This window comes from Cuculus canorus, chromosome 1 (genome assembly GCF_017976375.1).
Source record: "Cuculus canorus isolate bCucCan1 chromosome 1, bCucCan1.pri, whole genome shotgun sequence".
NCBI lineage: Eukaryota > Metazoa > Chordata > Aves > Cuculiformes > Cuculidae > Cuculus > Cuculus canorus.
The window spans coordinates 79633637-79661302 of record NC_071401.1 but is presented as its reverse complement, the minus strand read 5'-3'; the positions used below and the strand labels follow the sequence as shown (position 1 = coordinate 79661302).

At 41.3% G+C, this 27666-nt stretch overlaps 1 protein-coding gene across 1 annotated transcript; it reads right to left on the bottom strand.

The window, feature by feature from the left end:
- On the bottom strand, window positions 1-27040 carry GRPR (gastrin releasing peptide receptor). The gene is made up of 4 exons (XM_009565564.2): window positions 26947-27040; window positions 26055-26863; window positions 7914-8265; window positions 1-4380 (listed from the first exon to the last, which is right to left on the bottom strand). Exons 2-4 carry the CDS (start codon window positions 26471-26473, stop codon window positions 3988-3990), a joined length of 1164 nt encoding a protein of 387 aa, XP_009563859.1. The 5' UTR covers window positions 26474-26863; window positions 26947-27040; the 3' UTR covers window positions 1-3987.
- Window positions 27041-27666: the final 626 nt, after the last annotated feature.

Genomic DNA, 27666 nt, shown 5'->3' with positions numbered 1-27666 from the left:
TAATACAACTCTTTTTTTTCACCATGTGACCCTTCTTCTTGCTTACAGCTATTCTTGCCATGCAGCAGCATCACACACCTTTGATGTTTCATATCTAAACATTTCCTAAAAGGCAATATTTGGAAACACTGCAGTATAAATTCCCCCCCCAAGGCAGAGCTCAAGAACTCCGAATTCTTTACCTAGTGTCAATATTAAAAAATTTCTGTAGGTTTTTATTCTTTGCAGTGGTTTTCCAAACTTACAAGAAATGTATTTTTAGCCAAAGCTCACCAAATAATCGTAAACCAAAGCAAGAAAAACTGAAAGTTGTGATTTACTCAACATCTTTATCTCCCACCATGTTCAATGGGCGAAAAAGGAACTCAGGAATCCCAGAAAATTCAAATTCCTAATGAAGAACAATGTTTTGTCCTATTTAATTTCTCTTGAGAAAGCATGGACATTACCCATTATGGCCCTATTTAACATTAGTTTCTCATTTTACATCAATTCATCTAATGGCGACGACATATTTTTAATAACCCTCTGACCATTTTTCCCTCACTCACAGCTTGCAGCTGGTTGAACGTGATACAACTGCCATGTGTCAGATGAGACAGAGCAGACCAAACCCGAAGGGCTATCTGGTTCTAGGTGAATTTCATTCATGAAACCTGGGATATCTGTCTCGACAACAGGAAAATTCCTCAGCCACCCAGAAAACAGGCATTTCAGGGACAGTTTTTTTCAGAGCCTTGAAACACAGCATTTCCCAGGCAACGTGGTCTGAGATGCCACCACAATGCTCCTGGTGCTGGCGGAGAGAGCTGAGCAGAGAACTGAGGTGCAGAGCAACTGCAGGGTTATGGTCAGGGGCTCTCCCCATCCAGGACTGCAAAGCTTCGCAGGACTGGGCAGCACAGAAGATGTGGCTTTGAAGCCGCCTGCCAGGGTGAGGTTTTATCTTGGGCACTTTGAAAATTTATCAAACACACCAAACACTGCAAACAATGCTCCAGGTTGAAAGAGTCAGAGTTGTAGGTGTGCCAGCAAACACCAAGATAACGCTAGATAAGGGAATAGACTGCTGCAGGGGTGTAAAGTACATAGTGTTTTAGAAACCAAGGTAATGAGACAAGGAGTGAGAAAACAAAAACCAATTACAACCACACAATATTTTAATTACTTGCTGGGATATTTCAGAAAGCTTTCTTGAATCCTCCCTGAACTCCACTGCTGTGTTGAATTTATTCATTATTTTAATACAAGGTGTTAAAAAATGAGTGTGAGTTTGTGAAATACATTTCAGAATATTTTTTGCAAGGAATCCTTTTTCAATCGATATTTCTTTTTCCAACAAAAGCACCTAACTGCCTTAAAGATATTAAAGGGGGATGAAGGGATCTGAATAAAATGAAGAATGTTAAGGAAAATCTACATTTCATCTGAAAAAGCTTGATCTAAGTTCATAAAAATTAAAAGAAGTTGTAAGCATCTTAGATTCTGATGAAAGAATTACATTTGGCATGGAACTCCCCTCAAATTTTTGGCTTTCTACTCTGAAAACAAAGAGAAAAGAAATACTGAGCAAGTTAACAATGGTGAGGCCATGCCACATGCGGACACCTGCAGTCGCATTTCTGGAAAGGGCTATCCAGATCAGAGCCAAACCCATCTTTCCTGTCCTCAGAGTCACTAGCTCTGTTAAGAAGAAAAGAGTAACACCAACAACACTTATTTAATACCATGGTGAGGTATCTTCATAACTATCCTGTGTTTAGAACATCTTCCTCAGGGAAGCAAGGTCTGTTCGTATTCAGCTTAGCCCTGAGGAAGTTATAGCAATGATCTTTTCCCCATATTTATGGTTTTCTCACATTGTTGCTGTGCTTTCCCCTTTCCCTCAGAAATAAAAATTCAGAAACTGTTGGAGACTCTTGTATATCAATAGTAATGTGTGCTTTGTTACTGAACAGGAGGACAAATCACATAGCGCAGACGGTGTGGCTGCTCTTGAAGTGTATAATTCCTGCTTTAATTAAATTCTTACAAGGCTGAAAAAAACATTTAATAAAAATGTTTTAGGCCAGATAATTTTTTCTCATTTTGAAATGTCATAAACAGCTCAAAACCTGACAAAACTTCCTGAAGTGGCCACAGATGGGGCTTCTGGTACTGTATGTGGCTTTGTGTTCAAGGTCAGGGAAAGCACTGAATGTCCTGCTGAAAATTTTAGTAAATGAGAATCTCAGATAGCCCAGTAAATTGAAATTAATGCCATAGCTACACAGCCAGCTAAGTAAGGGAATTGACTCAGCTGTAAAATAACCCTATCACATTAGTTTTCAGGCCAACTGGTGTGTGGGGGCACTCAAGCCTGCAGGAGGGAATGACACAGGTGGTGGTGCCCAGGATGGTGGAGGTCAGGGCAGGACTGCCCTTAGCAGCACATCCACACAGTGCTGGGACCACATACTGAACTTATGTACCTGAGTGTCGAACCTCACTCAGAGGGCACCGTTCTCAAAGACAAAATCTGTTAAAGAGTTGTCAGAGCTCTGCCTTTGGCATGATAGCCCTTTTGCAGACACTGGAGGCTGAAGCTCCTGCCAGCATCCTTGAGCAGCTGCAGATCCAGAGTTGAATGTTTTTACACTGCACGCATGCCTTTTCCTACATTCACAGAGCAAGATCAACACAAACTGTTACTAGATGTCATTTTTCTTTTGCTGTGGCAAGGTAAAGGATCATCATCAAAAAGGATGAGGACCATTAAAAACTCAATGTTCTGCTACAGTGATTGATTTATGGCCTTCTTTCGCAGCAGCTTTCTTTATCAGGTGTGCAGCTTCATTGCCTGTCCTATAGCCCACGCACTTCAAGAGTTTGTTATCTGCAGAACACTGCTTCTGTTTTCAGAACAGCTGACACCTGGAACAGGAACTGCTCTGGAGTAAACCTTATAGAAGACCTCATTCTCCAACCTGTTAGCCAGTCTTGCCCAAAGATTTCCGTGAAGACAGAAATTAAAAAAACCCATGGCTTGGAGATTGGCATTGTTGATAGCTTTGACTGAAAAACTAGAGCATTTTACTGCTACATGAAAAATAGCTACATGAAAATTAGCTGTGCTTCATTTTCTGGTAATTTCCTGCCCTTAGCCAAACCCAACTAAAATTTCGTGGTACCTCTTAGGTGATGAAACAGTCGCCGTCTCACACCTTGAAGACAGGAAGAGCAAAACAGTAATGCTTGGAAAATGCCCTGCTGTCTCCTTCACAATATGGCAAAAGCTCACACATTTGAAAACTGTAAACATATTCCAACTCACATTTATTCACATTACTGCTTTCACATTGATGTAGTGTAAGATACTGCTCTTTTAAGACAGGGCCACTGACATGCCCCAGTAAAATCTTGACATATTTTATACTATGAATTAATACTGTACTTAGAACATAAATAAATACTTGAAAAGTCTGTAAATGACCTACAGTGAACTTCTTTGTAAAAGTATTTATCTTATTTAAATGGGTTTATTTTGGTGTCAAAATATATTATACCATGGACTGCTGAATACAACTGTTCTGACAAATTTTGTGCACCTGCTATGGTCTTTGCCATTGTCGCAAGTCTGCCTGAGTTCAGGACTGAGCAGAAAGTGATGAAGAATTGGTAGACCCAAACTAGATTTGATCTTAAGGTGCTCACTTTGCTGTCATTGATAGCAGCAAGACTTGAAGCAACAGAGTGCTTCCCAGATAGCTCTTGTGGGCTGGTGCTCAATGATCTGCTGCTCTGGCTCCATCTCAGTCCAGGATGAAGTGTTGGATGCTTCAACCTCAGCCTAGGATGAAATGTTGGATGTGTCAAGCGCCTCTGATTTCTCTGAACACATCAGACCTCCTTGTATGTGTGTGCGTGTGCGTATGTGAGCTACTCACCGTAACTACAGAACAAAACTAAGCAGCCACACTAGGTATGTGATGTCCCTCACTGTGCCCTTTAGACGCAGCCTTCATGGCAGACATGGTTGCCATTGATAAGGCTGAAGGTAGCCAGGGAATGGTTGGCGCTCTTGAGAGAGGTCATTCGTGTGGTGCTCCTGGCCATGCTCTGGGACCTGATGAGGAGGCGAGCTCTGCAGCAGAACAGCTGGTTGTTGAACTGTTTCCGAAAGCTCTTGCTGAGCAAATAGAGAGCAAAAGGGTTGACACAAGAATTGGTGAATGCCAGGATCCGAGCACAGATGCTGGCAATGAAGTGCAGCACTGAGGTGTCCACCTCTGAGTAGTGGTAGGACCGGTATAAATAGATGATGTGAGTGGGAAGCCAGCAGAAGGCAAAGAGGCACACAAAGACCAGCACTGTCCTTGCAAGACGCTTACGAGATTCAATCTGGAAGAAGAAAGAGAAATGTAATTTATCAGCTGTTCCTAGCTCAGACCAGTTACTAACCATTTTTTCCCAGTGCTGTAGCTTTGGGGCTAGCGCGTGTTAGTCAGCATAACCAGAGCATGTCAAACAGGACAGCAGGTGAACAAAAGCAGAGTTGAAACCCCTCCTTGCCTCTCCTCAATGATCTTACCCTAAAATCAAATAATTTATTACATAAGGAATTCCTCTTTCTTTTCCTGTTTAGGGATAAAACATAAGTGACTTGCTGTTTTTTAAAATTCCAGCTTAGGCAACAAATGCCAACATGTGCATCAGTTACCCCCATGTAATATATATGTTCTTATGTGATTTATATATATTAGCTTACTATTATTACTATTATTATTAATAATTATGGGGTAGGGGTCTGGGCTATTTCACAGAGCCTAGAGGCAGGACTTTCTGTCTCGGGGCCATGTGGCATGTGTATAAAAAAATGCTACCAACAGCTCATGGCCCTTAGGGACCAAGTGTAGCACTGAGAGGCTGAAGAAGCTGGAGAAATCAAGAGAGGAAATTCTATACTTGGAGAAACACTAAAGCAGCTTCAAGGTGGACCCTTCAGCTAAAAGAGTTGAGGCTATGAGGAGAAGGCAGGTGTAGGCGATGAATAGATGGATGACCACCTCTCATAGCATAATTTGTGCTCTGTCAGGGAAAGGTGCTTTTACAATGTCAACTAGCACACAGTATAACCTTCATGAAAACCCACCCTTTTTTTTTACTTATGTGCACAGGCTTGGAGTTAACCTAAAGGTATTGCTCGGCTGAGGGCATCTGAGGTAAACCGTACCTTGACTTTTGTCCACCAGTGCTGCATACTAAGATAATGCCACTGAAAACCAGAGCTTTCTTCCTAACAAAAACAAGAGCCACAACTGAGGTCAACCAAAAGAAGAGGGCAGACAGAGTTGCCCTAAAAGACCTGCTGAAATACACCGCTCCCTGGGAGACATTGCACAGCCAGAAGCTTGCAGGCATGGGAAGTGTAACACTGCTGATTTTTCAGGGCTTCATAATGTTATTTCTCTGGTAATCTTTGCACCTCTTCCCAGGCACTCCTAGGGAATCTGTAGTAGCCTGCTCCCTGTGTTTGAGCAGGACCCAAGCAGACTGAAATTGCCTCTAGCCCCAGCCCAGCTACCCTTGTTCCCACACTGGTGTGTTTGTGGTGCCTGGCCAGGCTCCTGAGACACTGCCCCATCCTCACTCCCCTTCTGATCTGTGCAGGTACATGAAAATCTCAACAGCTCACACAGGCTGATCTTTCCTCAGGAAAGATGCAAGCAGGGTGTAAGCAGGAGAGACCTGACAAGCCCATTTTGACTTTATTTTGTGCCCTTTTAATGGAACTGACCAAAAATCAGCTATTGAGTGCAGGAAGGATTGGCATATACCAGATAATAATGTCTCCAGAGAGCCAGCTGAAAATTAAATCCTTTGAGAAAAGGCTCTCCTCGGCTAAGCCATGTATTCTTTTTAAATGCACATGTAATTTGATATAGGGCTATTGAGGCCACATCTGCACTAAAAAGAAAGGAAGCAACACAATAAAGAAATCGATATCAGTTATCTCAGATGGAAACCTATAGCCCTGAATGCACTACAGGATGGGAATGATGGACTGATGGTGCTAAACTGCAGCTTGGCCTTTTGCTTTCTTTAGAGCTCTCTCTGCAAGAGCAAAGGGGGAAAGGGATGCTTTTACTACTCACTTTATTGTCCCTAATCAAAACAGTCATAGAATCAGCAGAAAGAATGGCCTGCAGGGGAAAGATTTACACACATTCAGAAGCACAAAAGGATAAGGGTTTCAGGGATCACACATCATTTAACAGGCAGAAAGTGCAGCTCTCCAGACATACTGTTTCACCTTAGCACCTGAAGGCTACATGAGATGATTGCGTTAGGTCAGCCTAAGGTGGAGATGTCAGCTAGGTGCAATTATATGGACATTTGTGCAGATGAAGAATGGCTTGTGCCAGTTCAGCTTAGGTCGAAAGGAAGAGGTAAGGTAAATAAGGTCAATACGTCAAGGTAAAGAAGTTGTTTAGAAATGAGTTACTCTGCTGTTGCTTTCTTACTTGGACATCCTAAGGCTCATATACATTAAAATTTAAGCCCTGACCTGAAATACTCAGTTACTCATGCAGGATTTGGATTTCCCCCCTAGAGATGACTACTTTTTTCTCCAGTCACTTAGAACATGAGCAGTGAAGAGGAAACAGTCTCCAGTTGACAGGCTGGAGTTAGGCTGGCCAAATTCTGGCTAAATCCTGTCACTTGGTTCAGGACTTTCACATTTTCAGCTACACATTTTCCACTAAAACATGAAACTCATTGAACTACACGGGTCCTAGCTGAGCTAGCCCAACTGTGACCTCTGTGGTGGCATAGTTAGCAGTTTTATAAAAACCTCAACTTATAACTGACAGTAACAGAAGTAACTCTGCTTTCAAGGCTACAAAGGGAAGGTTAGAAGATTGCATTATTTAGAGAAAATAGCCTGCTTATATAAATCAAAAACTGTCTTATGGTGAAACCCGAAGCTACCAGCTATTGGACCAGAAGATGATGGACCAGTCTGGCTTATTAGAGGGCAAATTACAGGTGGACAGGTTGTTCTGTCAAACACCACTCCCCTCCGGAGAACCTAGAAAAAGAGGCATTTTTAGAAGTACAATTGTAGTGACAAAAGAGTTTCAGAGGGAAGTCAGGACTGTCCTCATGTCCTGAGATTCCACGCTGCTAAGATCACGCCACCTATGAGGCATGTTACTTCAGTGCATCTGGGAGGACCTCACACTATCCTGCTCTCTCCTCTCTTCTGGGGACGCTGCATCCACCACCATCCTCCTCTGGTCTCCACTCCCGAGTCTCTCTCTAGCCTGTACTGGTTTCTCAACATGCAACAGCACCAGCAGATGAGAGCTTGATCTGTGGTGGGGACATGGAGCAGCTATGCACCTTCCTGGCCCTGGGGAGCCCTTGGAGAACCTCCACCTCCCATGGCTGTATCTCATTTTCTTTTCAATATGGAGGACCATATTACAGAGCCAGCATTTCCCTCTGTGTGAAGGGGCACTGCTTCACAGAGCAAAGCTTTATCCAAAGTCCCTCATCTGACACAGCAGCTTTGAGAAGTTTTGTTTTTCTGCTATTCCACTCCTCAGTTTCACTCTCTAAACACTCTTCCTCTTTCTCCCTATCCAAGTCAATACCTTCCCAGGCTTTGGCATGGGTCTCCTATGTTTGTCATGGTAACCACCCTGCCAAGGTCTCTGAACTTAGAAACAGGAGAAGAAGCTTTAACTATTTAGCGCTGTGCCATGGCTTCTGTCAGGCATTTTAATTCTTTTAACACACCTAGTAAACTAACTATTAAAACTAGTACAACAGATGCCATCTGTGCCAGTGTAAATCTCCCTGTATGTACACATTTTACTCCTAGATTCACAGGGAATGTGGATTTTTGAAGAAAGTCAGGTCTCTACCTGTTTCCTCACATGCACATTTCCTTCCACGGGAATGTTGTAAGCGCTCCGAATCAAATTCTTAGCAATGAAATAATAGTAAACTGAAATGACAGATAGGGGAATGATATAAAAGATCAGAAATGATGCCATTGAGTGAATCTTGGGATGCAGCCCGTCAGAATGTGGGTAAGGAGCACAGCTGATGAAGGTTTTATTAGTCCCTTTGTCATGGAAAGGGTGTAGATCTGAAAACACTGCTTCAGGGATGGCAAGCAACATGGATACAATCCAGATTACAGCAGCTCTCACACAAATCTTCATCAGTGCATGGGATGCTTGGATGTCCATCGGCCTTACTATAGCTTTGTACCTAAAAGATAAAAAAAGAAAGAAAGTATTTACCGACCTCAAACCTCAGGCATTGTATTCTTGCTTATCTCTTCCATTTAGGAAAAATACAGACCAAAACAACAAAATCCTTCTTTACTCAAGACTGTAATTTTTTTTCTGATGCTTTAAATTTTGATGGTTTTGATAGATTTCTCATTTTAAACCAGAACCACCTGTCATGGGTCCATTCAGCTTCATGTGTATTGATTCTGAGTTAATTTAATTTGTAATCGACCCAACAAAGCACAGTGCTGCCTGGCATTAATATGTATATGTCCAAATAGCATTAAGAAAGGAAAGGTAATCATAGATTTCTCTTCAAAAGCATACAGCAGTTTACATCCCTTCACAGAACAGTGCTGAAGGAAACGGGACAGAGGTTTTGCCATACATTTCATTTTCAGCTGTGAGTATGCTGGCCTCCTGCAAACTGAGTCTTATATTTTCTCAAGCTTCAAAGAGTATATTGACCATTTTAACCGCTCTTTGGTGATGTAGTTGGCAACTAAGAGTTGTCCCTAACTCGATTCACCCAGGCAAAATAGCCAAAGCTTCTAATGGACTTTCTTGAAGAAAAATAATATTATTGCTTGCTATTCTAGATATGTAGAGCACTATTTTTATTTGCAATTTCGTCTTTCATGATTTCAGCTTCAGAAAATTGTAGTGTAAAATCCAAGAAAATGAAAGAAGTAAACGTATTTGAAGCTAAAATGTGTAATGAGAGGACCAGGAAACAGAAGAACTTCAAATCTGCTGGATTAATATGTCATGTTATCAGAACTCAAATATATTTAAAGAACACAGTAGAGGAAAAAAAGATAATCAGGGAGGAATATCTGCAGGTTTCATAAGTTATTATTCAGGGTCACTCTCATAACAACTAAAATCTGTTGGATGTTTTTTTCGAAGATATACCTCACACTGTCCACAGCCCATTTGGTCCCTTTGTTACTGTCAGCCCTCCAGGGACTGATGGGTGCCTGGGTCCTAGGCTGTCCCAGTACGCTTTTGGTATGGCAGAGTACATCCCTCATTTCCATGTGGCTCCTTCAGAGTCCATTTCTAATATCCTACAAGGATCCCAGCTCCTTTAGCCAGCCGAATTGGGCACTAGGGCAGGAGTAGAGGTAGCGAGAATAACGCCCTGCTGGAGATCAGGGAGCCTGGAGATGGGTTCGTCTGCCTGGCAGCCCAAAGCAGGGACATTTCATATATGCAATTGATTCCCTACATACTGTAGACTGAGTTATCCTAAAGATCAGCATTTCAGACAGGACGTTATCAGTCTTGCATTGTTTTATCTTTGTAATTGCCTTATTCAAGCCACATTCAAACTTCTAGTTATAAGGAGAATACTCTGTTCAGCATACCTACCCTTCCTTGCATATGCATACAATATATGTGTGTTTATTTCATATACATATACATATACATATTTATATGCATATATTTTATACATATACATACATATACCTGTATACATGAGTACATACATTTACATTTATTTATATTTGTTTTTATAAGGACTGTATCTGGGTATCTCATAATTTGGAAATGTTTCTTCATATAGTCCCTCATGTGTCTTATGTAGATGATATTTTCCTTTAATGGACTGCAAACATCTTGCTCATTAGTCTTCTGCTTAATGACTTATTCTTCAAGCTCTTCAGATCCCCTTCATTCCAGCTATGCAGCTACAGCAGCCAGACACAGTATTTTTCAGGCTTGCTTACCATCCCTTTAACTTGCACTTTGAAGCTGGGTATTAAGTGTGTCATACTACAAAGCACAATTTTCCAGTGCAAAATCATCATCTCAGGTGAAGAAAATCACAGCACTTAAACAAATATGATGTTACGACTATTGCAGTAATAAAAGGGAAAAGCTAGGTAGGTTACTAAAACAATGTAGCTGAAATAGCTCAATGTATAGTCTAATTCACCAGTTATAGATTATTGACAGAACTAACTGAACATCTTCAGGAGACTCTAAGGAAGACAAATGCAAAAGGAAATTAATTATATATCAAGGTACTCACCAATCTAGTTAATTCAAAGGTATTTCTGCACGGACAACTTGCATGCTTATTAACACGACATGTTAGCATAATTGTTTGGGGCATTTTCTGACATAATATAGCCAGCTGAGCAAATATTTTCCAGTATTAATTTCCAGTAACGTGTGAGTTGAAGAGTAAGGAGAGAGATTCTGGTTTATTTTTGTTATCATTAATAGAGTAGGGAGAGTCAGAAAATGAATCCATTTCAAATTATTAGTACATTTTAATTACAGATGGCATCTCAAAACAATATAGTTTTGAAAGAACATAATTAGAAATTGCTAGCAATTCTGGCACTGATTTTTAGGCATTTGGTATATTTTTTTAAAGCCTTGTAAAGCACATATAAACGATGAGAATGGTCAAGCCTTTTGCTTGCTAGGGGCTCAGTGTAGACTCAAACCATCAGGCTGAAGCACAAAAAAGATAAAACAGAAAAAAATAAAGCTAGGAAATAGGTTTAGAAAATATAAGTTTTCCTGCTCTGCATCTCATATCAGTTGCAATCAGCCTTACTGCAGCTAGCCCAGTCCTGAACACTTCCAGTTTTTTAAGGTAGACCACCCCTCGGGACATAAGTGACATCAAGTCCATACCATTTGCGTCTCCAGCAAACATCTTTTAACTCTGCCAGCATCTGTTCATGTCATAGCACTCCACTTTGTCTCCTGTGAAAGGCATGGTCCAAGGGTAAATAGCTGGAGTGGGAACAGCCACCCAAAGGCCAACTGAAGTTGGATGAATTGGATCCAGTTCTCTATATCTGCATTAGAACACTGAAGTGCCATGCATCTCATCAACTACAGCTGCCCAAGCACAGGGCATCTGCCTAGACGTCTGCTATGGTCATTGGAGGGAAAGAGGCAACTCTAGGGGTGATTCCTCCAGAAACAGGTGCCTGAGAGGAGTAGGTTAGTAAATTCTGTGGAGATGCTACTCTTTCTGATATCTGTAGACAGAGCCTGGGCAGTGAGACGACCAGCTTCACAGCTAATTTTAGATGGCTAAACTTAGGCACGAGCCTGAGGCACGTCACTTTCCCATACTTAACATCCAGCATTTGAATTATCTAATCCACTTTGAAGAAGACATCGACAAAAGTGCCTATATACCTCAGTGGAGCCCCAAACCCAGATGGCCAGCCAAGTGAGCCCTCATGCAAAGGTCTTAGAAAGTTTTTTTTCTACCCATCCAGTAATATAGGCTCTGAAAGTACATGTCACATTTGCATGCTCAGCTTGTCTGCAGTAGATCTAGACATGGCCGTGGACCTCTGCTTGCTCTCACATTCATTGTCTCTAATTATTGCTTGATATCACTTTTTCTCAGCTGAACTCCTTTCCTGACTCACTTTAAAGAAATTTTTGAAAAAGATTAAAAACCAGGGGTATGATTCATGCCCTACAACAAAGGCCAAAACTTAAAAAGAAAAATATGCTTCCTGAAGATTCAGTTGAATGAAAAACTGTACTGTCAAGAACTTGTGTCAACTCCAATCTCTCTCCAGTTGTCAAACAACCTGGATAAAAATGACTGGGTTGCCAATCTGATAGAAAATATGAAAGAGATTCTGACCTTTACTACTGTTCAGTCTTTGAACTTCTCTGCTTCCACCGTGCTTTTGAAGCAGCAACCTGCCTTGTGCGCAGCAGCTGCCAATGACCTTCTGGCCATGATGGATGCCAGTGATCTCTCTGTCTCTCAGTCTCATTCAAAGAAGCCAACACAAAGAAATTACACATGAAGCTATATTAAGTGTCCACTAGCTGCAGTGACTCTGGTGCCATCTTTCTTCTCCAGGTCAGCCTCCCGGCCTCCAAGAGGAGTCTAGTGAGAGAGTTGCTTCAACCCAGAACGCCAGAATTCAATAACATATGAAGTATGATCACTTCTTGACCTAATGCCCAAAATTCATCGGGGATTGGTAGGAATCCACAGAATGTGTGCCTCTCTATTGAATCATGGAAAATGTCTTATGCACATCTCTTAGGATCTCTATCATATTCATTGAATAATTGTTTCTCACAAACAAAACTACTGGAATGACCAGAAACTGCTAAAATGTGATGCACGCAAAGTTTTTCTGTGGTAAATACTTTTCCCACTGAGGTTAATAGGCCAGGGAAACTGGAAAACTCTTTCATTAGCTTTGTGTTAATTGCACTGTAACTAAGGATAACACCACCTAATGTACTCTAAAACTTTGACTATGCAAACATTGGCTAATACTGCATACTTATCCCCAAAGTCACAACCTCAAATATAACACAGAAGTAGCTTTATCATGAATGAGACAGTGACAGATATACTCTCCAAAGACATAGATCAAAATACGGCTCCAAATGGATAGCAAACTTTCCTAGATGCTTCTCTGCTGGTGCAAAATATTTTACCCATCTCTGTGCTCCTCAGTTAAGTCAAGAAAATACACACCAACTGAAGTATAAATAGGCTTTGCATTCAAAACCATGTCACCTATATCCTTCTAAGCATAGAGATATGATAATTTTGCTCTCACACTAGGGAAGAAAGGACCTTATTTCTAAGGCAAGAGCTTCAGTGCATCCCTCAGATTTTTTTCCTGTCACCTTCATCCACTTAATTGTGTCTGAAAAAACAGTCACAAAAATTGAATTAAACAACTAAACATGGGAGGAAAATCAGATGTTTCCTTTGGATTTTAAATTAATTTATCTCCATGTGTCCTATGATCTGGGTTTTGTTTCCTTAGGGAGGTAACTTTTTGCTGCGCAGAAAAGCTGGTGCTGAAAGCAGCCTGAGCTTACATTCCTCTTTTATGTTTGCTTTATGTTAATGCCTCTCCCCTGTCCTTTCTCTTAGCAATTAAAGCTAGTACAAATGGCCCATATAAAAGCCCTCATTGTATATATTGTAGGTTTGGGCTGCAAAAAGAGTGAGAGGCTTTTTAAAGCTAGGAGATTCTCCATTCTGCAGTATCTTTACATGTGGTACTATGGTAGATCTTAATTTCAACCAAAATAATTAGTGTCCTCTGTAATAACAGTATCTTTGTGGCCATGAGCTGAGGGTCTTATAGTGGCAATGGGAAAGGAATATCCCTCCCCAATGGAAGTGAAGGCAACTGGTCACACAGGTAGGTGGCCGTTCCTGGTGATCTATTATGATGAAAAGGATTGTACAGCAGCTATGTGACAGTGACTACATTCCTATCACCTATTGTATTTGACTTAAAAAGAGACATAAGTTGCTTTCATAACTCTTCCTTGCTTACTTTTTTTCAGCAGTAGAAGTGTAGGAGGAGAAAATGGCTGGAAGAGGCTCTGCAACAGAGTACTGCCCTTTTTTTTATCACAATCCTTCCAAGTACACCTATCTTCCTGCAGCTGAACCTCATGCTTGCAAGAAACATAAGAAAAAAAATCCTCCCTATCCTCCCTACAGGGAAATGGGACGTAGCCCCTCCAAAATGAATTTGCAGAAGTGCTTACGTTTCAAGGAAACTTATTTACTACAAATAGTACCATCTATTACTGTGTCCTACACTGTTTACATAAAAAGATCCTGGGCCCCGCTCCTGAATTTGTATAATGGTTTGAAAAACAAGTGTATTAAAAACTATTCGAACAAAATTTCAGAAGGCTTGCCCACCTTTGCTTCATTACCAACCCCAGCTGGCAGAAAGATATACCATATTGCTGTTTTCTGTTATTTCTCTGAAGTGAGAAATTCACTTGCAAAATTTTGAATCTGTTTAAACCGAGCTCTACGTTGAGATGTTGATCTAATGTGAGTTGTTCCCAGATCTAGAAAATGAGCTCCTGAAATTGCCACCACTTCCTATTGTAATGATGAAAGAACTGTCTCAAACAGCACATCCCCATATTTCTGCTGTACCCATGTGTATCCAAAAGAGGGACAAAAGATGTGCAATTCACAGTTCCTCTGACCTCCAGTCATCTGTCCCCATTTGTAAGCTTAATGCTTGCACATTGATCTGGTCTTGGCCCGTGAATAGAACCTTTCCATTAAAATTTTGTAATTATGTTCTACTAATATCACATTACTGTTTTGCCCACATAACATAAAGGACTTTCTCAATTACCATACAAAAAAGCCTCAAGCAACAGAGAAAAGATTGATGCTATGCAAAGACTGCATAAATGAAGCACATGGAGCCTTGTTGTGTGAGAAGCTCCACTTGGAAAGCAAAGCAAAGGTCTTACTAAATGTCTGAAGAAATCTATGAGAAATTCAATGCTCCAAACTTTCTTTATTGTTTCCACTATACATGTGATGAATATTTATAGCACTGAAGACAATTAATTCAATAAATCCACAAAATTGCTAGACTGTCTAACTCATCAACACACTCTGACAATCTGTTCCGGGTCTATCTGTTTTTCACATACTTAGTTATGATTATCATTATTATGCATGTTTCTTGGCTGAACATCTGTTATTAAAATCTTTAGTAAGTTGCTTACGGGCACAAAGATGTCTCTAATGGTCTAGTCTTACATACATTGGCAGGTACTGCCTACTTTTTTTCTCTTTTTATTAATTAAATGGAAAGAAGAAGGATACATTGAGGGAAGTGACATAGTTCTCAGTTTTTGGAGTATGTGTTCAAATTTCAGTCTGTATACTTGCATACTGTTACATCATCCTAGAGCCCGGACAAATGGGAATTTCAGTCCAGCAACGACTAAGGTTGACATTAAGACAGAGTGTTTTAGAGACCGCTAAACTGCACTACATAGTGGGGAAGGAGAGATTAAATAGCAACCATTTGACAGTGACTCTGCTGTTTCTAATCATGATCATCCAAAGTATAAAATATTTCAGAAATTAACTATACATATGAAAAACAAGGCATGTAAAGGTTACTGCAGGAAATAGCAGGTGTCCCATGGATGATGATCTGCTTATTAGAAAGACTTGCTTTTCAGCCAGGATACTTATTCCCTGTAGGTGATTGTGAGCCAACTTTCTCAATGAAACTCTGATCCCAAGTGAAAGATTTTGATGGGGTCAGCCTCAGTTTGTCAGTCCTTGCAATTGGATATGAGACTTGCTGTCTGAGGGGTGGGTGGGACCCATTCATTTAAAAATATCCTTCGACTTCAAAACGAGTGAGTTCCACACACAGGCAAGACCCCATGCCCTCAGCACCAGCTAATCTCTGCATATGTTCCTCTGCGCTCTGTGGCTGGTACAGGCAGAAGAATGTGCTCATGATCACACTTATGTCCTGTTGGAGTTGCTTGCTGGTGCTGGGTTAGCACTGTAGTGTGCGTATGGCACTGAGCTGGGAGGGATGATGCTGGTGCCTGGGCCATCTGGCATCAAAGGAGCAAGCCCTGTTGATGCTTTCCACCCAAGGCTTTGCTGTCTCTTATCAGGAGCATGGGACCATGGGCTTAGCATGCCTGCTGAATGAACTTCTATCAGGACAACTAAAGCTGGAGCCTCAGGCACAGACTCCTCATCTCACTAGAGACTCGGTCTTATTACTCCTGAAAGCACCACCTTTGGTACATAAAACCAGCATCACTTGGGTAAACCAAACTTGTAGTGTGGCTGTTGGGCATCTCACAGAGCCAGTTATAGAAATTAATTGGAGTTTCTAAAAATGGCAGTTTCTCTATCCCAAAAGTCCTACTTGTGATATGCAATAAATTCCTATTATACCTTGTTCTGACAGAGAAAGAAGGGTTCACCAATAACCTAAAAATCAGCAGTCCTCAAGCTATAGCAACCATGATGTGCTTAATTTTGTGGAAGGAGAATAAAAAGACAGACAGACAGACAGGCAGGCAAATAGATAGATTGACAGACAGGTACTTAAGTTTAGAGAAGCAGAGCTCCTAAAGTTAAAAGCAGCTGTCAGATCAACTGATTGGGAACATAAACATAAAGGGGGCAATGCTAGCTATATATTAGTAGCTGACCTCTGGCCTACACCTTTGTCTTCTTCACCTTTCCCTGAAAAGACTCTACAGGACAAAAAGCTGCCCTAAGTAAGAGAAAATAAGGAGTTATACTAAAATCTCAAAGAAGCAATTAAAAAAAATCAATATAGAACAGATGGGGGAAAAAAGCAAACGTAAATGACAGCAAATATCAGAGTTTAAAAATGTCAGTGACTGGTAATGGAAGCTAAAGGAGCCAACAAAATATCAAAGGTCACTGTGTAGCAGACAAACCTGCATTTTAAAATACATCAAGAACAAAAGAAATCAGGAAGTCAGGCATACACATAAATGGTGAAGATGTAAACAATGATGAGACAAGGTGAAAAGCAGTGACTAGATATTTGTCTTTGAGACCAAATGTGGAGGGGGTACCTGTATCATGTGTGCAGTGTTGTAGCAGAAATCTCATCAGCTGTATTAAGGAAGGTGTGAGCTAACATCTGCTAACACAAACACCAGGCCTGAGTATTTTACACCTAGTAACATTTGAGGAACAATCGTTGTGAGTTTTTTTACTAATCTTGAAAAAGTGAAGAAATTCTCAAGAAGTGGCTCCAAAGTTGTAAAGTTCAGAAAGCTGGAAGATATAACCAAGAAAACTGCAAGTATTTGGGTTGCCCAAAACCAAATGCAGATGGTATAATGGAAAGGTTAGTACTATTAGCAAATGATGAATAATATGTCTGTCTTGTTGAATGCCTGACATACTTAGTACTTCAGAAAAAAAATTGTCACAACAATTTTGGGATAGAATGAGGGGATTGGATGCACCCTTAGGAAGTTTGCGGACGGCTGGGAGTTAGTGTCAATCTGCTTGAGGGTAGGGAGGCTCTATAGAGTGACCTGAACAGGCTGGATCAATGGGCTGAGGCCAACAGAATGAGGTTTAACAAGACCAAGTGCAGAGTCCTGCAGCTGGGACACAAAACCCCATTGCAGTGCTATAGGCTTGGGGAAGAATGGCTTGAAAGTTGCCTGGCAGAGAAAGACCTGGGGGTGTTGGTTGACATCCGACTGGACACGAGCCAGCAATGTGCCCAGGTGACCAAGAAGGCCAATGGTATCTTGGCTTGTATAAGAAACGGCATGACCAGCAGGTCCAGGGAAGTGATTCTGCTCTCTTACTCTGCACTGGTGAGACTGCACCTCGAACACTGCGTTTAATTTTGGCACCCTCGCTAAAAAGAAAGACATTGAGGCTCTGGAGTGTGTCCAGAGAAGAGCAATGAAGCTGGTGAAGAGGCTGGAAAACAAGTCTTACGAGGAGAGACTGAGGGAACTGGGGTTGTTTAGCCTAGAGAGGAGGAGGCTGAGAGGAGACCTTATTGCTCTCTACAACTACCTGAAAGAAGGTTGCAGAGAGGTGGGTGTTGGTCTCTTCTCCCAAGTGATAGGTGATAGGACAAGAGGGAATGGCATCAAGCTGCGTCAGGGGAAGTTTAGATTGGACATTAGGAAAAATTTCTTTACAGAAACGGTTATCAAGCACTGGAATAGGCTGCCCAGGGATATGGTTGAGTCACCATCCCTGGAGGTGTTTAGAAAGCAGGTACATGAGGTGCTTGGGGACATGATTTAGTAGTAGATTTAGTAGTATTATGATTGGAGTTGATGATCTCAAAGGTCTTTTCCAACCTAATGATTCTATGATTCTATGAACACTGTAGGTGCTGAAAAAGGGCATGGGCCATGCTGGCATAGAAGGGAGACATAACTTTCATAGGCTTATTGGCACAGGTGACCATGCTTGTACATATGCACACGTATGTACCAGGCCACACGTGACACTCATCCTCTATCCACACCCATGCAATACCACCCCCTGTCCCACAGGACAAGGGTTAAAATTAGAAGTCATGGTCTGAAAGTTGGATGCAGGTAGGGACCTCAAGCCCCATAGCCTCCCCAGCAGGTCTTTAAACATGCCAGTAAATAGGTTGCAGTGTATGGAGCCATTTCTAGCTGGGGTCCTGGGAACCTTCTCTAGCTGCAGTGTTATTTATTATGTGTATCAGCTGCCTTCAGCAGGCTACAAAACCTTTGCTGGGAAAGTTTGCAGATGACACAGTGGCTGACCAGACTGTAAAAATGTTGTAGTACCATTGGGATAAACAACCATAGTCTAACAGAAGACATTTTAACTCAGCCACGTGTAAAATAGTATATCTAGGACCCAAGTGAGCAGATTATGCCAAAAAAATCGAGATTTTTCAAGCAAAGAGGGGACCAGGAGAAAACATTGGAGTGTCTCTTCTGCACTTGATGAAATAAGATACCCTAACCATTCTCACTGTGTCATGGCTTTGGTGTGATTAGTACCCAAGCTAGTTAAAATAAAGCTCTGTCCCTTACATGATGCCTAAGCCCTCTCTCTGACTTCAGTAAACATGGATGTTGTGAGACCATCATCTCCACATGAACTTCTGGCAGCACGTTGTGGCTGGACAATCTACTGCTATCCTTGACTGCCTTTATCATAGAATCACAATATGGTTTTGATTGGATGGGACCTTTAAAGGTCATCTACAACACGACCCTCATTGTAAAAGTTGTCTTCCTTATTTTCTTCCTTATTTTCTTCCTTTTCTTCCTTAAACCTACCCTTTTTCAGTTTAAAACTATTGTCCCTTGTTCTGTTACTACAGGCCTTCGTAAAAAAGTCTCTAAGACCCCTTTATACATAGAAAGGCCCCAATAAGGTCTCCTCAGAGCCTTCTACACTTTTTAGCCAGACTGATGTCCACATCTACACACCAAGTACTAACACCTGAGCCAATGGGACCACCATGGGCTTGCAGCAGTGGTGTCCCAGCCCACCGTGTTCAGTCTGACTCACAGCCAGCAAATTCTTCTCCAGGCTGAACAACCCCAACTCTCTCAGCCTATCAAGAGTGTTATTAGTTAGATCATTATGCAGTGGTTAGAGGTCAGACAAATTTTGACTTGAAATATTACATAATTTCTAAGCAGTGAAGACAACAGGATGCTGGACACACATGAAAGGGACAGGGTGATATGGGCACTTTTAGTTTCAATACTCAGAATGATGCTGTGTTACTGAAAAGATCTGTTTTAATCCAATTCTTACACCGCTGAACTGGATGACAACTGCAGCTGGTGCTAGTCCAGTATCTGCATCCCTACTTCAACTAGGTTGTTCAACCATCCATGTCTAAATCTCATGCTTCAGGGCTCTCTGCTGGTGTGAAGAAACAGTTTTCTCTCTCAGGGTGTCATGGTAATGTTTTCTCTCCTGCCTTCCCACAGAGCTGCAGAGATTGGCCATAAATGGAAGGTAGGCAAGGACAACAATTCTCCCTTTGACATTCCACAGTCTTCTGCACTTTGGTTAAACTGATCAGTAGCCTGCCATCAGGAGGGAAGTTTCCTGCAAGAACTCCAGCTTTCTGCCTTTCTCCACAGCATAACAAGAGTCTCGCTGTCTTTTGTTGCCTCAGAACTGCAAGGGGCCCAGACACTCTCCCTGGTTTCTACCCTGGTCTTCTGGAAGCTGAATTCCCCTGCTTATATGCAGTAGGTGGTGTGAGGGAGAATCAAAGAGCCTGCTGCAAGCAGGAGCTCAGACGGGAAGGATCTCATGGCCTCTGGTGTCTTACATGGTATGTGATGAGGTGGGCATGTGGGTGCAGAGATGATGAGAAACAAGGCTAGCGGTTTTGGCATCAGTAGAACTGGAGTCTCTTTTCAAAGCAAAAGGAAAACAGTTTATTGCAAGGGCTGTCTATGAGCGAATCAGCTACTGGATGTTACACCGAATACACAGGACAGACTGTGTCTGGTTCTCCTTTTTCAGCTCAACTCACTTCTACACTTTTTAGCCAGACTGTTGTCCACATCTGAACACCAAGCACTAGCACCTGAGCCAATGGGACCACCATGGGCTTGCTGCAGTGATGTCCCACCCCACTGTGTTCAGTTTGACCCACAGCCAGCAGATTTCCAGCGGCCAGTCACTCTCTGTATTAGCAGTGTGTACAGCACTTCGTACTGTGAGACCATGACAACTGATAGGGGTTTTTAGGTTTTACTGAAATGTAAACAATAGGTAATCCAACTTTTCTTCCTTTTAATTGCTTAAATATTGACAGTCTCCAGCACATTAGCACTGACTCTAACCTCAGATTTGCGCAGCAGTCCCACTGATATAAATAGAAGCTCTAACGTTCTTGGTTATAGAAGTACATCTATTGTGTTTTGGCCATCTGCTCTGGCTAATCAAGACATTCAGAAAGTTTGTGCTGTTTGATCTCTTTCTCTTGGTGTAGACAGATGCAGGAGCTGAGGAAATGACAGCTAAAACCAAGTGTGTTAAGAGTGTTTGTATTGTATTGACAGAGTAGCCAGCAACACAGGATCTTAAACTGTACATAGGCTGTGAGAGATATGTGTATCTCTCTGCACGTGCCCTGTGTAATCAGGATAGGAAGAGCAGTGGCACAAACAGTAGCACGGGTCGAGGAAGTGCTCCCTGGTGTTTCAGTATGAAGGAAGGCTTTGGACTGGGATCTGAAGCCCCTCTGTTTTTCTTCCTTGGCTTGGAATGACCAATGTTCTGGCTGAAATTGCATCAATGGATCCAAAATGTACATGCAGGAGTACCATTCTGCCAACTCACACTGACAGGATTAAGGGCTGCCTAGGTAGTTCAGAGTGGCTTTCTCTGTCACCCTTTCAAAACTTTCTGGAAGCTGCACAGTAAGTTACAGCACAAGTAAATTGCCCTACAATAGTGCTTGAGTGAGCTGAATGGGTTTCATGAATGCTGTGATTAAACTGTCCGGAATAAACTCATAACCACTATAAACCTGATACTTTACAACTGATAATATTATAAAATATATATATATATATAACTATGTAAATCAATTCAATGGAAATCCAGTTTGGCTTGTACATAATATTAATTGTAGGGTCTGGAAACATCTAAATCACAGAAGAGATGAGTCTACTAAGCAAAGATTTTTTTGATTTTAAAAGCACCTTTCTAGAAATTCTAGATTTGCTTTTCTTCCATCAGTGTTTTTGGGTTTTTTTTTTTTGAGAGGGTTATTTGAATTTTTTTTATTTCTTAGCTAAACAAACTGTCATCTGAGTTCAGAGGAACATCAAAAGTTGTGACTGTGACCTGCTCCAAGACACCCAGCGCAACTGGAGACACTGCTGCATCACTGCATCTGTTTGTGCATCCAAGCTGTGAGGTCAACATTTCCAAAGCTCTAGCACTCATTTCAGGCCTCAGAGGTCCCTCACGACTGCATCTCCTGCTGGCTGCATCTGGTCTTACCATGGTAAGTCACCTAACCCTACCTGTAATGTCATGACATGTGTCTCACTACACTATCCCTCCCCTCTGTTACAGGCCAGCAGGCAGTTCCAAGTGGCAGGCATTGCTGCAGTTTTCAACCACTAAAATCCAAATAATTCAACATGCTTAAATAAAGATGCTGCTTGCAAAATTCAGTTATGCTTTACACTTACTCTGTTGTGTGCTTGTAAAACCAGCATTACCTCAGGAAGTTTTCACTGCAGGAGCACCAAGGCGTTTCAATTTTTTACCATCTCAGCAAAACAGTGGGGAAGTATGATCACTACTTGACAGCTTGGGTAATTCAAATGCAAATGTATAAACCTTGTCACTCATGGGAGAAACAGTCAATTAAATAAAGACATCTCTCCTGACAAGGGCAATTAAATGGGCTGCTTTTACTCTTACTGTGCAAAGAATTTAATTTCCTGTCACTTGCTGAGCCAGCCTTGGCTTTTCTGTCAGGGCTGGTGGCTCAGGTGCCACCGCTCTCACAGGCACCTCCATACCCCTTCCCCTTGCACCGAGAAGGAGGGGGGCAAGCCGACTGGCAAACCTAAAAGCTCTTTACTGGAATGAACTGAACAAATCCACTGCCTCAACAGAGCAGAGCAAAACAGCAGGCAGACAGATTTTCTTCTCCTGTCAACCTCATTTACAGACTTTCTAAAACACACAAACACACATAAACATGCTTGAACTGCTTGTTTCCTTGCTCTTGTATACTCAGCCCTGACATCTTATCGCTCATGGAGTGTAGCTGTAAGCACACCATGGGTCTTAACCCTCTCCTGGCTGCTCTGCAGATCACCTGGGAATCCTTTGGTTATGCCCTACCTAATCAAGTCTGTGTAGGCATGCTTGTGTGCACACATATTCATGCAGACTGTCTTTCAGACTGGGAGGTTCTCACCACAGGAAAAGCTGAGATGCGTAGTTTGGTGCTCTGCTTCTCCTTGAGATAACTTTGCAAGTGAGCAGTCAGTCCCCTGGACAACCACTAGGTCCTAACTTTAGGTGCTCTTTAGTAGAAGCTGGCACTTATCTGAGTGCTTGCAGTCCACAGCAGATGACAGATTCAGTGTTAATAACTCTGCCTAACACACGGGACAGTGGAAATGGAAAGAATAAAAGGTACCTCAGGAACGTACAGCACTGCACCCATATTCTGGGCTGTGCACAGATCTGTTATAACTGGGCCCCTCATTTTCAGAAAGTGGTCGAAAGCAAAAGAGATGATTTGTACAATTGTTATAATATGCGGCATGTGTGTTTCACCACTCTCTCAGGTACTGTATTTGCCCATCACATCTACCCATTACCTTTCATCTTGTGTTTCAATGGTCACCTCTTTGGAAATAATCGTCATGTTCATACTCCAATGTTTTTCTTTACACAGTAGAGTTCTGATCCCAGAGATGCCAGGTCCCTCTAGTAATTCTGACAGTAATTCTGACCTCAGTAATTCTGACAGTTGTTCCCACTTGCTTTTTTTAATGGAAGAAGATTGGAACTGAGAGGTTTTATTATTATTTTTTGTAGAAGATGAATTGTAGACAAAAGTTCTGCTGGACTGACAAGGCTCCTTTTCCTTTGAGACACTGCCATGTGATGCTAATTATAGCAGACAGCTTATGTTTTTCTCTCATGGCTTTTATTGTTCAGAACAGGGATATTCACATGCCCCATGTGAGCATCTCATGTAGGTTTCATGTCACTGAACATTTGCCATCTCAGATACAGGCATCTAACTCGTGCTAAACAGCACGGCTTCCTCTATACCCAAGGAGGGAGATAGGTATCCTGATCAGGTGATTTATACTGTCTCCTCTGGAGGTATCTCTTTCCATGGGCTAGGCACCACCTTGCTGATTATCCTGGAGTGGTTCCTCACCTCAGAGAGAAAAAGACAAGTGAAATGAGCTGTGCTGATCTGCTGGACTCCTTGTCTTACTCTGGTCTCATCACCATGTCTCTGTCTTCTGCTGGTGCTCTCCTGAAGAGCTGAGCTGCTGTTCATTCTTTATGCAATGGCACGTTTGACCTCAAAAATAGTTGCCTGTGAAACTGTCCCAGGTGCCAGGCTCAGCATCTCCCTATGCCAGGGAGCACAGGAGGGTACAGGGCAGCTGGGCCCTCTGCAGACCCAGACACGCATCACCAGGCTGGTCACAGTCAACTCGCAGCTTGGAAGATTTCCTTGTACATTTTGCTTTCCTGACAATTCTGACATGATTAATGATGGGCCCTAGAGTTCAGTGCGACAGTTTTAAGAAAACAAATATAGACAATTGGGCTGTGAGCTGGCAAAATATGGACTGTGTTATATTGTAGCAAAATTATCCTTGCACTGCTATTAATGTACCAAAACTGAAACTTCAGTATATACTAGATAAGGGCTATTTGTGGTTCAATGCATAGCATCTAAGATCCATAGATCTAATAAAGGTAAAATTGTTATTATTATTTCCTTCTGCAGTGGACAATAGATGCATTAGAAGAGGTAAAAGTATCCCTTGGAAATAGGAACATACAATCTTATTCTACATGGATGCTTGTCTCCCTCGTAGCCAAGTGGCATTGAAAAGTGTGGTAAAGTTTCATTATAAAATGGTAAAGTCTCATTTTAGGATGATGGTTAACAGGATCCAGATAAAGTTGAAGCTGAAAATTTAAAGTCACCAAAACCCAACCTTGCAGTAGCTGCTGTTTTCTCTTCTATTCTCTCACTTCAGGCAAAGCCTACTATCAATGTGTTACTCAGTAAAAGCATTTGCAATGTTTACTTTATGTGACACGCGATCAGATAGCAACAAATCTCTCTAACATGATCTTCTTTATTATGCATTTCTATTTTTGTGAAACTCCTTAAAACAACTTACCTTACAGCTTTGGAAATATGTGTTTCCCGGAAAAATACTTATTATTTTCCCAAGATTTTCTTTAAAGCATGTGAGAACACATAAAACTCAGGAGTGAAAGTGCAGTTGGTCCTTTGCTGGAGGATTTGTGCACTTTTCCTGTTTTCCCAGCTCTTTTGGAGCAAATTGTTTGAAGACCTTTGTCTACACATAGGGCTATTTTTCATCTACTGTGGGGGCAGACAGTGCTATTTTTATACTTACACTAACACAGAGGAGTTAATAAACATATTAACCATTCTGTCTCTGAAACACTGTGGAGTCATCTGCTTTCATTGAGACCACATACTACATATATATATGTATGAAAATATGTCTATGAACTACCTTGAGAACTCAACAAAAATAGTTTGATGTTTTAAAGTAGGAGGTTAGGAGGAGAGACACAGAATGGCATGCAAGGGACAACTTAAAGCAAACCTAGTTTCACTTCTTTGTGACCAAGAAAGAAAATCTCAAGCAAAATGAAAATAAAATATTTTTCTCATCAGAAATCGTAACACTTCTGTGAAATTTTATAACTTTAGCATGGTAACAATGCGTTCCTTAATCTCTCTCTGAAGCATCCAAATTATAAATAAAACAGTCTGGCTTCTCTGATGCACAGGAGTTTCTATAAAAGGCAGGAGCCTAATAAATACATAAAACCTTTCCAAGAAAGTAGGCTTCATTCTTCCAAACAACATTGAAATGAAAATGGCTTTTTAATTTAAATCTGAATGCTCTGAGACAGTTTTCCAAAGCCTCAATGAAACCTAAATTAGAGCTTGCTTATTATAAGCACATAATTTGTTAAATTCAAACTCATTTTCACATATTCTAAAACAGCACAACTGTTACATGTTATTTTTACCAAACATTATTGAAAGACCAAGTTTCCAAACCAACATCGGAGATCAATTTTGATTGGATAAGGGGCAAACAGTTTAATTAAAGAGAATACATTGACTATAGTGAACAAAGATGCCTGGTTTCAGACATCTTCATTTGAATATTTTTGACATATTTCATGAAATATTGCCTCACTTGTACTTAGCCTTTAGGAAGCAAGCCACTAGAAAGAATTTATTCTAACTGCACTTTAAGTTGTAGCTCCAGTGCCTTCATATTTCATAAAATATGGATCAATTATCTTTTTGGCAAATATGAACATGCTACTTTTTAACAGAGCATCTTTCATTAATAGTATTTTCTTTCTCTGGTCTTTAGCTTGATCTGCTCTTGGTTTTGGTTTTAGGTTTTTTCTTCTTTTAATTAAGCTAGGTTGTTAGCTGAATTGCACAAAAATCTAGTTTAGCCTAGAAAAAGTATCCTGCCTTCAGTCTGCCTCCTCCTCCTCCTCAAGCTGTGTGCTCAAAATCATGAGAAATTAACTGAAGTTGTTCTTTTTCCCTCATTAGGTTAAAAATATGCTTATTACCTCAAAACATGCATTCGTAATCGTGTATTTTTCAGAGTCGTACATATGCAGACTTCTTTTCAAGGCTGCAGCAGCCAGCTTACCTATCAGCTGAGAGAGCAGTGAGAGTGAAGACTGACACCCCTACAGAAGTGAGCTGTATGAAGGGGATAAGTTTGCATCCAGTTCTGCCAAAGAGCCACTCGTCAGCAAGGTACCTGCTGGCATCCACAGGCACGCAAGTCACTAAAAGCAGCAGGTCTCCCAGAGCCAAACTGGAGATGAACAAGTTAGGGACATTTCTCATGGATTTCACAGTACAGAAGATCTTAATCAAAGTGATATTGCCAATAAGGCCTATCAAAATGATGATCCCATAGATGGTGGGGATGGCGTAGAGGAATGCTGGGTAGAACCAGTCGTCACCAAGGAGGGAGAGATTTGCACTCTGGTTGACAGAGATGTTGTAGAGAATAAAGTTATCTGTTTCTATGTCCAGCAGAAGGCACTCTCCAGATGCCATTGTCCTACTTGGCTCTTCTGAGAAGACAGCTTTCTTCTTGGAAAATCCTCAGATAAATTTTTTGCTTTAATTTTGCTGCTGCTTGCTGGCTTTAAACCATTAAAAGAGTTTAAAAGTCATATCACTTTGTGACACGTCTTGACAATAAACGAACCAAGGAGCAGCTGCAGCTCGTTCAACAGTACTGTTTCCGAAAGGTAAAAGGAGAACATGTTTTAGCATAGTTTGAATCCTGAAACTTGCCTTTTCCTCATCCACTTTGTCTTGCTTTTAAGTATTCCTGAGCTCTGGAAGGCCACTTATCAAATTGAAAGACCAGTAAGTGGGAGGCATTTTCAAAATTGAGACTTGTTAAATTCCCAGCTTCAGGTCTGCCGAGTTGAACTGGGTCTGAAAAAAGAGAATTACAAAAAGCAAGAACTTTTGGTAGTTGCTCTTGTGCTGCATTGCCAACCTCTCCCGGCTCTCAGCACCTGTATTTGCTAGCTGGATTTAAAGTGAGGAAAGAGCAGGGCTCCGCTTACGGCTCTGATCCTATAGGCAGGATCTTCTGGACGTCAATTCTTCCCGTTTCCCATGATGAGAGCAAGCCTGCTTAAATGACTGCGCTAATTCCGGTGGAGCCGCCGGCGAGAGTCGGAGAATGCCAGCCACCTACTGGACGATCGCATCAGTGCCTGGTTGGAAGGGGAAAAAAAAACCCACCAAAATCACGGTTAACTCTTTAGATGAAAAACAAAACAAACAAAAAACCCGACACCTGCTCATTTATTTAAAAAATACAGAATAATAAAATAAAATAAATACTTTATTTTGCTTTATTTCCCACTGCAAATTATGTGATCAGAAAAGCAATCACACCTTCTTAGATCAGAGCACACCTATTCTGTTTGCACTCTGGCATTCATTTGTTCCAATGAAAGACAAATGACATGAAAACAAGTTCGTCCTCCAAGGCAAATGAATAGAACTAATTAAGATAAAATCAACATTACATTAATAGTTAAGGCACGAAAATGAGTATTAACACTATGCACCTACAGCTAACCAGGGAAGCCCAAACTCTGCATGTTTTTCTTTAATGTTTTAATTTGAAGGTAATAATAATGAGAGATAAAGTTTACTGTTCAATGCAATCATTTCTATTTATGAGGTACCCATCACAACTGGCACCTATAGGTAATGCATTTCTA